General features: G+C 46.6%; 1 protein-coding gene across 8 annotated transcripts in view; it reads left to right on the forward strand.

Annotated features, from left to right (window-relative positions):
- Positions 1-16,549, forward strand: part of KCNMA1 (potassium calcium-activated channel subfamily M alpha 1) — a 683,439-nt gene that overhangs the window by 603,971 nt on the left and 62,919 nt on the right. For all 8 annotated transcript variants that reach the window (XR_013996758.1, XM_081105313.1, XM_081105315.1 and 5 more), the window contains 2 exons: positions 11,435-11,558; positions 14,855-15,079. Coding sequence is in view for 7 of the 8 variants with exons in the window: in XM_081105313.1 (XP_080961439.1) it covers positions 11,435-11,558; positions 14,855-15,079 (349 nt within the window). In the remaining variant the exon portion in view is untranslated. The remainder of the gene's footprint in view (positions 1-11,434; positions 11,559-14,854; positions 15,080-16,549) is intronic.

Raw genomic sequence — 16,549 nt, forward strand, 5'->3', positions numbered from 1 at the left:
CTGTCAGCGAGGGGCCGAGGGAGGCCGTCATCCCGGGCCGGCGCTGTCCGTTCCACGGTGCATCGGGGCTGCTCAGTGTGGTCAGGCCTGAGCTGAGACTCGCCATGGTTCAGAGCTCACGTTTCTGGTGGTGGTGCCCGTGGGCTGCTGCGATGGCCAGGCCTCCTGTCACCCCACTGGTGTTCCCCACGGCTCAGGGTGTCAGCCACGGCTCAGCTGGGATGCGCTGTCCCCTGCTGAGCCAGAAAGTCTCAGACTGCTGAGGGCCAGGTGCTCCCCAGACCCTGCTGTGGGAGCAAGGACAGGTGCTAACCCCGCTCCGTTTCCCGTCACTCCGTGTGCATGGAGACCACGGGCTCGCTCGGCTTGGAGTATCTGGCCCTGGCGATGAGGCTGCCAGGGCCTGTTGTTGCTACATCCCTCTTGTTGATGGAGAGAAACAGAGGGGCCCGTGCAGCACCTTGTGGCTTTGCCAGTCCATCCCTCCCACCCCCCAGTCTCCAAACGCTCCCTTTCTAGTTTACAAAAGACAGGACTTCCAGGTCCTGTTCCTTATGATCCTGAAAAACCCACTCAGGAAGCTAAGGACGCAATGAAGTGGGCTTTTCGACATGCGTTTGGGCTTGCCGTCTAAGCAGAAGCACTCTGTGCGTGTGGGCAGGTTTCAGGGGCCGATGGGCCAGCACAGCAGTAGCTCCAGGAGAAGCGGGAGAGTCCAGACGGGCGAGGGTGGGATTTAATTCGGCACCGTGGCTCCTGCAAATAAAACAGGCTTCCACCGAGGGCTCCCTGCAGACCTCCACCGGCTGCACCACGGTCGGGCTCCACTGATGGGTCTCTGTCTCCTTTTGTCCTGGTGTCAGGCTCACCCTGATCTTTAAGGGTCACATTGTTCTGTGCCCTCGTTACATGAACCGCCTCGTTTGTGTGTCTGGATCAGACAGTATCTTTTTGAGCCATCCTGACAGAAACAACTCTCGCAGTCAGACCGAGCCAAACGGCCAATGTCTGTGCTCCCAGACAGGGGTTCCTGTGTCATCACAGGCGACCTGTGGCTTCACAGCCCCCGGGGGAGAGGGCCCTAGAGGTTGCCAGGACCCTGGTACTCTCCGTCCTTGCTGGTCTCTCAGCGTGGACGGCTTTTCGGAGCTGCTCCTGGCTTTCCTGCACACCAAGCACCCACCGCCCAGGCCTCCTCCCTGGTGGGCTGTGCCTTGTAAGGTAGCCGGGATTCCTCCATTGTAAGGCCTTCCGGGCAAGCACTTTGTCTCTAAATAGCTAAGTCAAGGCTCTGAATTTGGGGGTCTCACAAGCCCCACTGAACAGCCAATGAAAACTCTCCAGCGGGTCTCCCCAGGGAGAAAGAAGGGGCGCTGGGCTTCTTTCTCCCTGGGGAAGCTGCAGCGGCTTCACGGATTCCCGACACCCGTGCCCAGGTTACAGCCACACGCAGCTCTTCCCGGTCGTTGCTTCTCGGATGCTGCGTGGCCGCTGAGAATGCTTCTCGCGCGGGCGGACAGCATGGAGGCCCTGCCTGGGCTCTCGCTTCCTGTCCTCAGATGGAGCCACCGACGCTGCGCATTCCGGCCGGCTGCTTCTCTCCTTTTCTCAGATGCGTTTCCACGCAGCCGGTGCTTAGTGAAAGCCTGGGGCATTCAGGTGCGTGGGAGATCTGTGAGGTGGAAAGTAACATGGATTAGGGTGGTGTCCATCTGAAAATGCTAGTTTCATGTAGGAGACAGTCAAGCCGATACAGCAAAATAGAGGAGGAGCAGTTTGGATAGCTACCGGCATGGGCCCCGCGGAGCTGACGTCACCTCCGGGCCTGTGTGTGTATGTGTGTGTGTGTGTGTGAAGGTTCCACTTAACCTGGTCCTGACCGAGGAGGAGAACTCTCTATTGATGATATTACCTACCCCGTGCATTGCTTATTCGGTGCCACGCATCCTTCCAAGAGCACCATGCCTGTGAACTCGCTGACTCCCAACTACAGTCCAGGAGGAGGAATTACTCCCCCCCACCCCCACCCCTTTATAGATAGAGAAACTGAGTCACAGCTGTAAAGTCTAGTAAAATCCAGTAAGTCTTAGCTAATAAGGAAGAGTTGAACCCATATTATTACTTCCAAGTCCACATTACTAACTCCTTCACTATTGGTCCCAATAGAGGGTAGAGGGGAAGTGCTCCGGCCACAGGAAGTGGCTTATTGAACCCTGGAGCAAGGAGTCCTATGAGAAGAGCCTGGCACTCACTCCCATCGTAGGTGCTGGGGAACGCTCGCAGGTGTTTGAGGAGGCAGTGCCCTAGCTTGTGTTTGGGAGGGTCACTGGTGGCCTCCCAAAGAAACCACAGAGACACATGGTACATGAATACAGAGATGTGAAGGGAAGGCCCAGCCCACCCAGCCTCTGCCAAGGTCCTTGGGGCGCCAAACCACACAGGGCTTGCTGCAGAACAGTGGGCTAGAAGCGGCTACGCGGTCTTCCCAAGGGCCCACATAACGTGAGCATCCCTGACATCAGCTCACGTTAGCCCCATTTCCCCAGGAGCTAGGGAATTTTGAGGAAGATCGAGGAGCCCGGGCTGTGAGGATTTGTGCACCATGGGTTGGCCAAAGTCAAAGTCCCCAGCCGGGCCAGTAAGGATAATGGATGACACCAAAAAACAGGAAAATTGAATACTGTGAGGGAGCTTCATGTCATGAGACTGAGGAAATATTAGACATTTGTTTCCTGAACGGAAGGAGAACTGTGGTTTGAGGGAAACAGATCACCCTCTCGGGCATTTACTGATCATTAAGTGAAATAAACTCATCTGCTTGCTAAGTCCCATTCTGTCTCCTTTAACTCTTACCTTCCATGGGGTCTCTGTTAGGACTGGCAGCTTGACCGGTTCAGTAAGAGAAGATGGCAGAGTGGCTGAGCCCAGCCAGAGTTGGGGGCAGGATACAGAAGGAGTGCAGGGACAGTGTGGCTAAGTAAATGTACCTCTTAATGCAGAAACAAACAGGAAGTCGACAGCCTCCCATGAGGACTTGTCAGTCCCCCCAGATGTTTCCCCAACACAAAGGCAGTAATTCCCTTTTCCCTTGGAGAATGGTGTCTGCCTAACAAGAGGTGACGCATGAGGTGGCCGTAGTTCTTGATTGTTTACCTGTTAGGCAGAAAAAAAAAAATGTAACGAGGGTGAAAAGGACTCTAGTTTTGGCAGAGGGGCTAGTCTAGAGCCTGGCCTGAAGGTGTTTTCAAGGTGACTCCAGAGATGGTCATCTGGCGGAAGATGAGGGCAGGGCAGCCACCACTCAGGAGAGATGATGAAGGAGGAACCTTGCAACATAGTAGCAAATACTATATACCCAGAACCAAAATGCACCCAGAATGACGCATTTATATTGCTGAAAACCCAATATCAGCCCTTTTGAGGTGACACCTGAGACCTTCTCCGGTCTCCTGTGGCCAGCACAACCAGAGACTCTGGAACATTCCATTCGCGGACTCAGTTACTAACTGCTCCTCCATGGAGCGAAAGAAGAGAGGGGGAGGAAACAAAAATATTGCATTTTACAGGAACTAATGTTTTATTTTCTTTTTATGTGTATTTTCTGATGAGCTCATTGATATGGAGGTCAGCAAGAGCGAGTCCTTCGTGCGGTATCCTGGGTAGGGATCCCATCAAGTGTTGACACGAGCTTTCAAGTTCTAGAGAGTCACAGGGTAGGCCACCTGGCGGTGCTTTGGTCACCAGTCCTATCATTTGCATTTGAGTAGAAGAGTCAGGACGAAAGTGAGGTATATGTGGCTCCTTCTTAAATTGTGCACTAGGCCCTCGCTTGCTTCACTAGAGCCCTGGCCTTGCTGAATAGAACCGTGGACTTCCGGTCTGCATATTGCCAACAGTGGCCAACTTTGGTAGGATTGACTCACCACATAGCTTCTCCGTCTGGGCAAAGCTTTATAGCAATGGCTCTCAAACTTGAGCATGTGTCGGGATCATCTAGAGCAGTGGTTCTCAACCTTCCTAATGCTGCGACCCTTTAATACACTTCCTCATATTGTGGTGACCCCCAACCATAAAATTATTTTCGTTGCTACTTCATAACTGTAATTTTGCTACTCTTATGAATCATAATGTAAATATCTGATATGCAGGGTGTATTTTCATTGTTACAAATTGAACATAATTAAAGCATAGTGATCAATCACAAAAACAATATGTAATTATATATGTGTTTTCCGATGGTGTTAGGCGACCCCTGTGAAAGGGTCGTTCGACCCCCAAAGGGGTCGCGACCCACAGGTTGGTGACCCACAGGTTGAGAACCGCTGATCTAGAGCACCTTGTGAAAGCAGAGCTTCACCCAATCAGTCTGGGCTTGGCCAGGGAATTGGCATTTCTCTCAAGCTCCCAAGCGATGCTGGTGCGGCTGGCGTGGGGAGACACTTCGAGAACCACTGCTTAACTGAGTCAGGACAGTGAAAGCAGCCTGCAGCTACAGGGGCCTCCTCCCAGGAGTGTCCAGACTCGGCACTGGAGCACTAAATAGTTGCTTAATTAAGAACACCTGTCTTGACCACCGTTGGACATCAGACTCGAGTCCTCCCTGCTGACAGTCACAGCCGCTGGCTCCAGGCACACTCCAGGCAGCCTGACTTGTTACAGACACTACAGAGTCTCTCTTTAGATCTCGATGCCCTAGTTCGTATACAGTCCCTGTAAAGGGAAAAATAGTGCCAGATCCTTGTTGTTCTCAAAAAGAATTGTCCCAAGATATCAAAGGGAGCTCACGGGGCACATTTTCTGATCTCCATAAAAGGCCAGATGAGTTTCCATTGACTCGTTAAAAAGTGTTCAGAGACTAGAAATTATTTATTAGCTCCTCTTGGTAGTTGGTTGTTTATTGAGCATCTACTGTGTTCTCTGCTGGGCTCTGGAAATACATCGAAGAGTGAAATAGGAGTTTGCTGCCTTCAGTGGGGGCACCACCTACTGGGTGCAAAGATTATTGCTGGAAAAGGGTGGCTCACTCTTTTAGGAGCTACAGGAAGGGAGAGACAACTAGGAGGGCAGCTTCAGGCAGAACATTTGAAGCAAATTTTGAGGCCTCAGAAATGTCCTTATAGTGCCTAACATAATACATACTCAGTAAAACTGTTAGTATTTGCACCTGGCTGGCATGGCTCAGTGGTTGAGCATGGACCTATGAACCTGGAGGTCACAGTTCGATTCCTGGTCGGGGCACATGCCCAGGTTGCAGGCTCGATCCCCAGTGGGGGCATGCAGGAGGCAGCCGATCAATGATTCTCTCACATCATTAATGTTTCTATCTCTCTCCCTCTCCCTTCCTCTCCAAAATAAAAAGATATTTAAAACAAACAAAAAACAAAACCTGGTATTTGCCACTTGGTGAAAAGCCTGTAGATGGATGAGAAACTTGCCCTTTTCTTAAGCCTGCATTTTCCAGGGAGACCACAGCGTGGGCCTCAGTCTACATGGGGTGCTAGTGATGACAGGAGTGGTCTTTTGTGAGGAGAAATGAGGTCCAGAAACTCAAGCGAGGCAAAGAATACAATTTTAAAACAATCTGGTTGTTTTTCTATTTCATAACTTTCTGTTTGTTTGATTTCTTTTACTTTAATGTAAATTTCTTAAATCCAGCGTGGAACTCACTGCCACAGAAAAAAACTGGGCTTTGCTGTATTTGCCTGTAAGGGGAATTTTAAAATATAACAGCCCCCTCACAGCAGGTTTGCTAGGAAAGGGATTTGTGGTTTTGCTTTAGGCTGTTGTCTTCAAGGCAAGCTTTCTGGGTTTCTGCTGTAGCCGGGCATTTAGTTCACTCCCAGAGATGCATTGATGGCAAGTGGCATTCCTTGTTCTGCAAAACCTCAACACAGTAATCTCTTCTTCTTTATTTGAAGTCAGGCGTGCTTAATTTTATTACTTATTTATTTGCTTAAATAAGTGGACTTTGAACATGTGAGCTAAGATTCAAGTATAGATATGAAACAGTTAAGGTACTGGGGCTCCTTATTTGCTATAAAAACGTGGCATTTCTGAAAGGGAGCCTTCAGACGTTGGGACAGGCAAAAGCTCCCCATTCCTGACTGATGATTGATGCTCCCCTGAGCACAGCATCCTGACAAGGGCTCATGGGGCCATCCCCACCCATTATTCATGCCAGCTGTGCGTTTCATAAATTCTCATGGTGCTGGTCTCCCTGTCTTTGCAGCTTAGGGCACAGTGGCCTGGGACACTGCAAAGGTCCAGCCTCCTGCAAGCAGGAGGGGTGGGATGGGGACACACTGGCTTTCAGTCAGGAGACCTCTCAATCCAAAGCTTTGCCTGTCCGCCCACTCACTCCCTGTGTCACCTTAGCTATGATACTTACCCACTGTGATGGGACTTTACTGGTATAATCCTCAAACTGCATCCATTAAGTAATGACAGTGATTGATGCTCCCATTTTACAGGTGAAGAAACTGAGGCAGGGCACACTGTAGCGAGTAGGAGATGAACCAAGACTGGAAGACAGACATTTTGGTGCTGGAGCCATTATGCTATATTGTCACTGAGGAAATAAGTGTTTTCCTGTCCTCCAGAGTATCTATCCCCAAACCACTCCATTTGGAGAGAGACTGTTGGTTCTACTGAACAAATAAACTGGCAGGAGTCTGGGCTTTCTCTTCTTGTTGAGTTGGGCTCTCGTCGGTATTGCTCCTCAAATTAAATTCGGGTGTAAGTTAAAGACCCAGAGAGAAGTTCCCACTCGGGTAGAGTAGATCTAAATGTGTATGTATGGTGGGGATGGTGGTGAGGACAATGACTCTGGCCCAAGCTCTTTGAATAAGGTATTGTGTATATTTAGTATAGTTCCATTCATAAACTGATGATAGGATGTTCTTCTCCCTTAACTGAACAGGTGAGAGTAAGGTGCTAGAAGGGCAGCCAGAGCTGTCAGTGGGGTGATGCTGGACACATTGGACCTATTCTTCTTCCAGCTGAGCTACTGCATGAGTTTCCTAGGGCTGCCATAGCGAGGTATCACAGACTGGGGACCACAACAGAAAATATTTTCTCAAGGTTCTGGAATGTGGAAGTCCTCGGTGGAGATGTTGACTGTGTTGGTTCCTTCAGGCCATGGACAAAGGATCTGTACCAGTTTGCTCTCCTTGGCTCATAGACGGCTCTCTTATCGCCAGGTCTTCAAATTTTCTTCCCTTTGTAGGTGTCTGTGTCAGAATTTCCTCTTCTTACAAGGACACCAGTTATATTGGATTCAGACCAACCCTAATGACCTCCTTTTAATTGAATTACCTCTTTAAAGACCACACCTCAAAATGCCGTCACATTCTGAGGTGCTGGGGTTAGGAATTCAGCACACAGATTGTGTGGGGGAAGCAATGCAGCCCTTAACAATTCAGCCCTATACAGCAGATTGGAGTGTCTATTACCCTAAAATAAGGCACACACATTGGCCAAGTAGTCAGTAACCGATGAGACATGAGTTCATTAGGATGCATTACAGGGGAGTTGGGATTACCTTGTGAGTTGAGAAAATACGTGAAATAATTAGGATTGGAAGGCAGTGTCTCTTCCTGGTTCTGGGTTCCATCCAGCTAAGTGTTCATTGCGGGGTTGTCTGGGAGCCTGTGGAAGTCGTTCTCTGTGTCATTCTGTTAACCCATGGTGCTGGATGCTCGGTTCAGGGATGCTTCTGTTGGTCCTCTTTTCCATGTGCAACAAACTCCCTGTTCCTCTCCTGGCCCTGACCTTGGCAATGTTGGCTGTGCTCAGTGGCAAATGCGTGGACTTGCTTCTGTTGATACACTTCCAAAACCTCAATTTAGATATAGAAGTTCCATGGACAACTGATTCTTCAGTCTTCACCAATGTTAGAGCTCTCTTCCCAGCATAAGCCAATGTAAAAACACTTGAAATCGCTACGGGAAAGACATGGTAAAGAAATTTATTCTGTCTGGACCAAAGTAGTTCAGCATCTCGTGTTGCTGGAATGAACCACGCTCCAAGCTTCCTCCCAGCTGTGGAATTCTGTGAGTAAGGACCAGCTCTAGCCTTAATGGCACCATGACAGTTGTCAGTCTTCCACGTTCTTAGTGCTCATCTTTACTCCAGCAACTTTTCTTCGCTTGCTCAATGCCCGATAGTGGTTCAATATTTCAGAATCCTACTAGCCACCTCTTTCCCTAGCGAGAGCACACTGCTTCACACCTTTAAGGTCTTCTGGGCTTACCCGACATCTGTCATAAGACACTCTATATCCCAGCTCCTCTGGAATGTCTCAAGTGGTGAGAAACCCACTGCTTTGGGAAGCATCTCATTTCGCTTTTGAAAAAGCTTCAATTTTTATGACATTTCTCCTTTTTGGAAACTTGGTGTTTGTTCTACCTTCATACCATGCATTGTTCCTCATCTGCTCTCTGTCAGTCATACTCAATCAGTTGATCCATCTCCCGCTAGATCGTCATTCACATCTGGGGACAGCTAGTGTACCTGGCCCAAGTCCTCTATACCCCAGGTTAGGTAATACCATAGCTGACATCTGCCACCATGGTTTTAGGTGTCATTTTTTTTTTTTTTAATTTGGGCCTCAATTCTATGAGATGGTCTTAATGTCTACTAATGGATCAACAATTAAAATACACTGAGATTCCTTCCACCTTTCAGGGCTTAGGTCAAATGTTACCTTTCCCATGAAGCCTTCCTTAATGTTATTCAAATGCCAGGCAATTAACAGCTTTGCTCTTGGACAAATGAGAACAAACTACCTCGTACATCGCTTGCTATGACACTTACCACAGTGTGTCACACTATTGATTGGCATTTTCTCTGTCTGTTATGTACAACCTTGTCTTTGACGAGGAACTGTGTCCTGCCCATTACAGTGTCTTAGATTCCTGGCTCAGAACAGGGGATTTATGTTTATTGGCTGCTTTGCTGAGTCAAGAAACCAAAGTTCAGATTCCAGGTGCCATGGCTGGTGAGAAAATGAAATGCATTTGTTCTGGGAGGTTTTTGGTGGTTCTCAGATCTGACCCTTTGAGAAAAACTCTGGATGCTTATCCTTAAATGAGCTAGGCCAGCCGAAAGACGTGTGGGGAGACAGCGTGTAGCATGGCACTTCGCTGAGACCTCCCAGGCGCTTCTGGGTGTCCTAGTGCCATCAGCTTGCAGCCCTGGTGTCAAATTATACCTGCTATCCCCAAACCCTCATCCAATTAGTGAGCCTTGTCATTAAAAAGCTGTCTTTTCCCCTCTCATTGAGGAGTAATTGATCATAAGGCTTGTTTAGTTACTTTTCTAAGATGGGGGTTGGAGGCCAGTGTTACCAAGGAGTGATTTCTTCCCAGAAAGAGAAAGAACCAAGATGCATGTCCTCTCTCCGAAGACACATATTGTCTAAAAGGAATTTTGGTCAGCTTGCTATCTCATTGGCTTGCTTGCTGGGTATCTTTTAATTCCTGAGTGCATTGGGGGCGGGTCTTAGACTTCCCTGAGATAATCTTCCTTCTCCAACCAGTAAACAGGACTCTTTATGTTCAAGTCAACTTTATTAAGATCCTCTTGCAAGAGTTCATTCTGCTCATTTTCTCAAGCCTTTCCTCTATGGTGGTCTCTGCCCATCTACTTGTCCAAGAGAGTGGATAAATATAGAACAATTACACATTCTTCAAGGACAAAAAATTCTAACTTTGCTCTTGCCCTAATCTGACACCAGTTTTTATCAGAAACTGCCTTTTTTATTTAATCATTTTTGATTGAGTTCAGTATCTGAAAGGCAGCCTGGTGGTTTACAACACCTCAAGACCTCTCAAATACCCAGCCACTGAGATGCTATTCCAAGGGAGATGTTCTTCTCCTTTAGGACCTGGCATGACAGTTCCTATCATAATTTAGTATGTTCCTTGGAGATAACTGTGCTGGGTTGCTTCACATGGGTTGTGTCATTTGGCACAGCCTGGAAACTAATTCTCAGGAATAAATAAAGACAGAGCTTTCCCATCCTAAGTTGGGTGGGAGGCTGAGATGGTCATGGCGGACATCCTGAAAGTGTAACTCTAGGTCTGTGGACCATGGAGGAGGGATGGCTGCCCCAGTGTCTGCATTGTGAACATGTAAGTGAGAAGTGTCAGGAAAATTTCAGAGGGGAAAATAATGTCAACTAAATAAAGGTCACCCTTTGATGTTTGAAGTAGATTACTTAAAAAGTAAAATCACTTTACAGTAAATATCTGGAATTTAAACCTATTTATATTTTCGATCTTGAATGGACAGTATTGTTCAGGAAAAATAGCTCCACTGCAGGGATGCCTGGGACATTGTTCCCACTATACGTAGTCATTGTTGTAGCAACCCAAATGACCCAGCCCAAACCTGAGGCACAGAACCACGATGGGAGACAGAATCTGGACACAGATATGGCCCAACACGCGGGAGTGTGTTTCTTATGCTGCCAACTTGTTAGACCTGCCTGATTCTATTGCAATGCTAACGGGTGTCGGTGTGGCTCTGCCAATCCATTGGAGGGGAGGACTCTGTATTAGCCTCCTCCTTTTCCACTAGTGACAAGGCAAGAGAGGGCGAATGCAGCCCTGAGAATTCAAGACACATGTATTAAGATGCATCTGAGCTTGAGGCTCTCCTGCAGGGATGCCGCAGTTGGGAGGTGAAGGTGGGGTGGGGTGAGCACCATTGGACAGTTAGTGCAAATGCAGTTGTCAAGGCAAGGAGAGAGGGTGTTGCTGAGTATTGAAATTATGTATTCCAGATGTGGGCGTTTGGTAGTCAGTCTGCTCTGAAGTGACATGCTGCTGAATCTTTAAAGGGCTTCAGCCGGGGAGAGCAAAATCTGATTGGGCAAATTGCTAAAATATTTAAAGTGCAGCCTGTTAAAGCTTTTACTGCGAAGAGAATCATGTCAGAAGTTGTAGTCAGAAAGAGCGAGTAATTGGCTTTCCATCCTCTTGCCAGTCAGTCAGCATGAGACCCTGTTCCTATTCCTTCCTCTTCATTGCCAATGCTAACAATGAACTGTGTGTGTGTGTATGCACGTGTCTGTGTACACGTGTGCACACGCTAGAGAAATTGGATAGCTAGTCAAATGAGAGGAGGACCAAGAGTGACCTCTTCACAAAAAGGGAGACCAAATCCACAAAATAACGCGAAGGCCATTGCAGCAAAGGGGAGTAGGAGAGGATGGCAGAATTATTACCTGACAAAGGTCTCCTGCTCTTCCAGGTGCTGGTGGTTTGGGCAGTTGTCTTTGAAAGGATGGGTTTTGCAAGCACAGGAATGGCTTTCAGCGACAACCATGTCTCTGCATCCTTCATCTTCTCCGCCATGTAACTCAGGGGGCGCTTTTCATTTATAATTTATCACATTTTCCACTTCGGCTTTCCTGTCCTTTTCTCCCCAGGCATGACCCCTTGTTAATTCCCGGCAATGATCAGATTGACAACATGGACTCCAACGTGAAGAAGTACGACTCCACTGGGATGTTTCACTGGTGCGCACCCAAGGAGATAGAGAAAGTCATCCTGGTGAGTGACAGACCGCGAATCGATGCCGTCCGCTTCTGTCCCCAGCTACGTTCACCAGGGCAGTGGTTTCTCTGACTGCAGACTGGGATAACTCAGCCCCTGGTGCTAATTACTTTTAATAATTAAAACTCAGGACACATATTGAAGCAGCTAGGACTCTCATAAGAACATGAACCAAGAGTAGAATTCCCTCTGAATATTTATGGAGTCCTTACAATAGGATCACATGCCTTGTGAAAGGCATCATGGGAGGACGTATGTACCCTCCCTTCTGTGGGTACGGCTCTGGGGCCAGAGCCTGCCTGTGCTGTTTAGCAGCTGCACGGCCATGTACAAGTCACTTGGCCTCCTTGCACTTCAGTTCTCGTTATCTGTAAGGAAATGAGATGAGAATGACCATCACTCATAGGGTTGTAGTGAAAATTAAAACCCAATATATCACTCAACAGAGTTATCTATTGTTATCATTATTACTGTTAAATGTCATGAAGGAATCTGAATACTGCCTGTATTGTTATGTGTTTTTAACAGTAGCTTGTGTCCATCTAGCTCTGCACACTTGTGATCCTTCTTAGCACAGAATGTAGACAGGTGGAGGGCTGATGATGACAAATAGTGCTACTGATGAGATGGCCTCAGTCTTAAGGAAATGATAATCTAATTGGAGAGAAAACATAAAATATAACCATGAAACAGTACATTTAAAAGCTACACGTTAAGAGGCACACAGTGCTATTCAAATCAGGGAGAAGCCTTATTGGATATAAATGTCCAGGAAGTCTTATTGGATATAAACAGGTTGTGCTTCCAAGGGTTTGAGGCCATGAAGGCCCAGCTTGAGTCGGGCCTTGAGCAAGCGAGGCAGACACAGGGTGCGCACGTGAATTGTTTCTCCAGTGGGCCTTAAAACTGGCAGAATCAGATTCTCCAGAGCTGAGCTCTTTTACACAGGTTCTCCAGGTGGGGTTGTGGCTGATTTAAGCTTCTGGGGTCAGCATCTGTCCCTCAGCCACTCTGCTAACTGGTGCCTTCCCCACCTCCCTATTCTAGATGCTCTCCTCTGGACCCAGTTGGGATTCCTCAGGCTTGTTGAAGGGAGCTAGCTCCCAGGTGGTCTGGCAATTCAAAATAATTAGGAGCCCCATCACAGCACCTTACAGTCTAGTTGACCCTCTGCTGGTCGTACCCAGGCACACACACTTTCTTGCAGCCAAGATAATCAACTCCAGGTCTCCTCCATGAGGTGGTGATGTGGGCTGTGACTCCCAGTGGGTCCCCCTTGGCCACAGTTTATGAAACATTTCTTACAGCCGGTGTCTTAGGTGCTCCTGTGCTATTACAGAGGGAAACCAGTAATGGCAACAGCCCCTATTTTAGTCTAACGATCAGGGAGTGAAAGCTAGCTTTTCCCCTCCTTGGGGGTTACTATAATAACCCTGACATTGTCGTGAATTGCAATATTGGCATTTAAACAATCAATACACGGGTCAGTTCTAGGGATTAAGTGGAGCAGAGTTTGATATGTGCAGTGGACATTAATATGCCTCCCTCGAAGCATTATAAGCCACGTGGGGCTACCCAGGCATTCAGTGGGTGGACAGGAAGGCAGGCAAGGTGGGAGGTATTGGGCCAGAAGGAGAGGCAGACAAAGGCCCGCAGCTGGCCTTCTTGTGTTGGTGTCTTTACCAGCAGTGAGCGAAAGCACCAGCAGTGGCTAACACTGGCGTTTCCCGGGAAGCTGTGTCCTCTTCTGATGGGGGTCATTTGATTCTTTCCTTTGTCTCCTTTGTAGATTCAGGACAGGGGTTGGGGAAGACACAGGCTGTTGTTTCTCTTGTCAATCTTGCTCTAGATCTTTTTAATGATTTGGGGGAATCTTCCTCTGGTAACTACACAGGTGAGCCACGCCAGGCATGCTGCTGGAGACCCCAGGCTGCAGTGGACAGGGGTCAGTTGTAAAGGGTCATTTAATAAATAATTTAGGTTTTGTTGGGCATACGATCTCTGTCACAGCTAGTCAGCTTTGCCGTGACAATGTGAAAACAATCATTGGCAAGACCTAGATGAATAAAATCTGCTGTGTTGTAATAAAATTTTATTGGAATTTGAATTTCATATACTTTTCACATATTGTGAAATATTCTCCGTTTGATTTTTTTCAACCATTTTAAAATATAGAAATCAATCTTAGCTCACTAGCCATGGCCATACAAAAGTTGGTGGTAGGCCAGATTTGGCCTGTGGGCCATAGTTTGCTAATCCCTGGCTTAGGGATATTCTGTTCTACCTACTAATGCAATGATGTACTTAGCATCTCACGGATGAGTCTAGAACTAAGAACTCACATTTCTTGAGACCAACATAGGATTTGATCAGTTTGTCTTCATTTCAGCAAGAGAGGCAGAAAACACAGCTCTCTCTCTCTCTCTTTTTTTTTAATCCTCACCAGAGGATATGATTTTTTAAATTGATTTTTAGAGAGAGAGAGAAACACAAACAAAAAAACAACATTGATCGGTTGCCTCCCACACACGCCAGACCAGAGATCAAATCCACAGCCTAAGTATATGCCCTGACCAGAAATCGAACCTGCAACGTTTTGATGTACAGACCCTCCCTCCAACCAATTGATCCACCTGGCCAGGGCAAAAACACAGCTTATTTTATCAACAATTTAATAGAAACTAAGTCTTCCCTTTCCAAATAAAATAAATATCACTGTATCCTCTGACTTTCCCCCGAAAACCATTAAGAAAGATCTGCTCATAGGAAGGTATGGCATATCTTTTTTAAATCTTTTATAAAAAAATGTAGTGGTATGTGCAGGTATATGTTTCAATATATTTAGTACACCCAGTGTAATAGATCACACATACTCAAATTATAAATATATATATAGTATGTGTATAACATTGTTGAAATAAAAATTATAGCATATAATATCACATAGTAAGCACTCAACAAGTGCTTGCTATGTGTGTTTGTTCTTTACACTCGTGGTTTTTTAGTTATTTTTAAAATATATTTTTATTGATTTCAGAGAGGAGAGGGGAGGGAGAGAGATAGAAACATCAGCTATGAGAGAAAATCATTGATTGGCTGCCTTCTGCACGCCCCACACTGGGGATCGAGCTCGCAACTTGGGCATGTGCCCTGACTGGGAATTGAACCATGACCTCATGGTTCATAGGCCGATGCTCAACCACCAAGCCATGCCAACCAGGCGATTTTTTTAGTTTTTACCACAACCTGAGGAGGTCTCCTCTCGGGTGCTCATGCACTTCTCCTTGCTGCAGACTCGAAGTGAAGCCGCCATGACTGTCCTGAGTGGCCACGTGGTGGTCTGCATCTTCGGCGATGTCAGCTCAGCCCTGATTGGCCTCCGGAACCTGGTGATGCCACTCCGCGCCAGCAACTTTCATTACCATGAGCTCAAGCACATCGTGTTCGTGGGCTCCATTGAGTACCTCAAGCGGGAATGGGAGACGCTTCACAACTTCCCCAAAGTGTCCATTTTGCCTGTAAGTCCAAGGTCACATTATTGATGGTGGGGTTTTTTTTTAATTCCTTTCATTCACAAAAATTCCCAGATGGATATAATAGTTGGAGCTTTGATCACGCCTCTGCTTCTTTATCTGGTTATGGGCCTGAGGACTCAGCCCTCCCTCCACGCTCCATCTAGGAATATCCAAACCCCGGGGACCTTATTAAAAGGAATTGGCAGCCCAGTTCAGTCGCTCCTCAGACATGAAGTTTAGCTGGTATCAAATGTATTAACCATGTCAGTGTCTAAACACTCTCTCAGGCCTACCAAAACCAGTGCTGTGCGATAGCATGAAGCTTAGAACAGACTTTACGTATGGAACTATTTATATCACTTTATTTGTGGTGGAATCTTGATTATACCACATTCTGTTTGTAACTAAATATATTTACCAGAGCTCTTTATTTATTTTTGCTCTATGAAGTCCTACCCCTTCTGCTGATCAGCTTCTCCCCCTCACTCATTTAGCAGCCTGGTGTGTTTCCCTGGGTTTGTGTGTGTGCCCCCACATGCGTGTCTGTGACATTCTTTTTTGTATGTTTGTTTATTTATTTACTTTATCCTCACCTGAAGAGATATTCTTCCATTGATTACATCAGAGTGGAAAGAAGGGAGGGAGAGAGAGAAAAAAAAACATCAGTGTGAGAGAGAAACATCAATTGATTGCCTCCTGCTCACACCCTGACTGGTGCTGGACATGGAACCTGCAACCCAGGTACATGCCCGGACTGGAATCGAACTCGAGAACTTCCGGTGCACAGGGACCACACTCTAAACCACCGAGCCACACAGGCCGGGCAACCTGTGATAGTCTTGATTATGAAACACTGCTACACAAATCTAAAATGAAAATTTTGTACTTTACAACTTAGTGTGAAGACAGGGTATACATGATCTGTGAGTCATGAAACTACTTCCTAATTATTAATAAATATATTTGTCATAAATGTTAAAAAAATTGTTGTACGTTTCAACATTTGATACAGTTCTCACTGTCACGCATCCACGCAAATATCACTTATTCGCCACACATTTTTCTTGGAAGCTCACCTCCCTGGAATTGAGGAACATGAGTTTGATGCTACATTTTAGGGAGCTGGGTTTTTTCCCACTTATGGAGCTGAAATTCATTATTTCTATGATTAGCTTCCAGAACCTCAAAAATAGAAAAAAAAAAAACAGTGAAGAAATAAAATTCAATAAGTACGTAATAAACTACCCACAAGTAATATGTATTAGCAGCCAGCATTTATCCTTACAATGCCTGGCACGATAGGTATTCAATAAATATTTAAAGACAGGAGAAAAATATAGATAGATGTCTTTTGGATGCTGGGCCCAAAACTCACTGACTTAATAAACACATGGAATTAAAAGTAGTCACCTGCAGAAAGCCAGTCATGCACATTGAAGAGTGTAAATAGATACACACCTTGCGAATTTCAGA

This window comes from Myotis nattereri (genome assembly GCF_964212035.1).
Source record: "Myotis nattereri genome assembly, chromosome: 13".
NCBI lineage: Eukaryota > Metazoa > Chordata > Mammalia > Chiroptera > Vespertilionidae > Myotis > Myotis nattereri.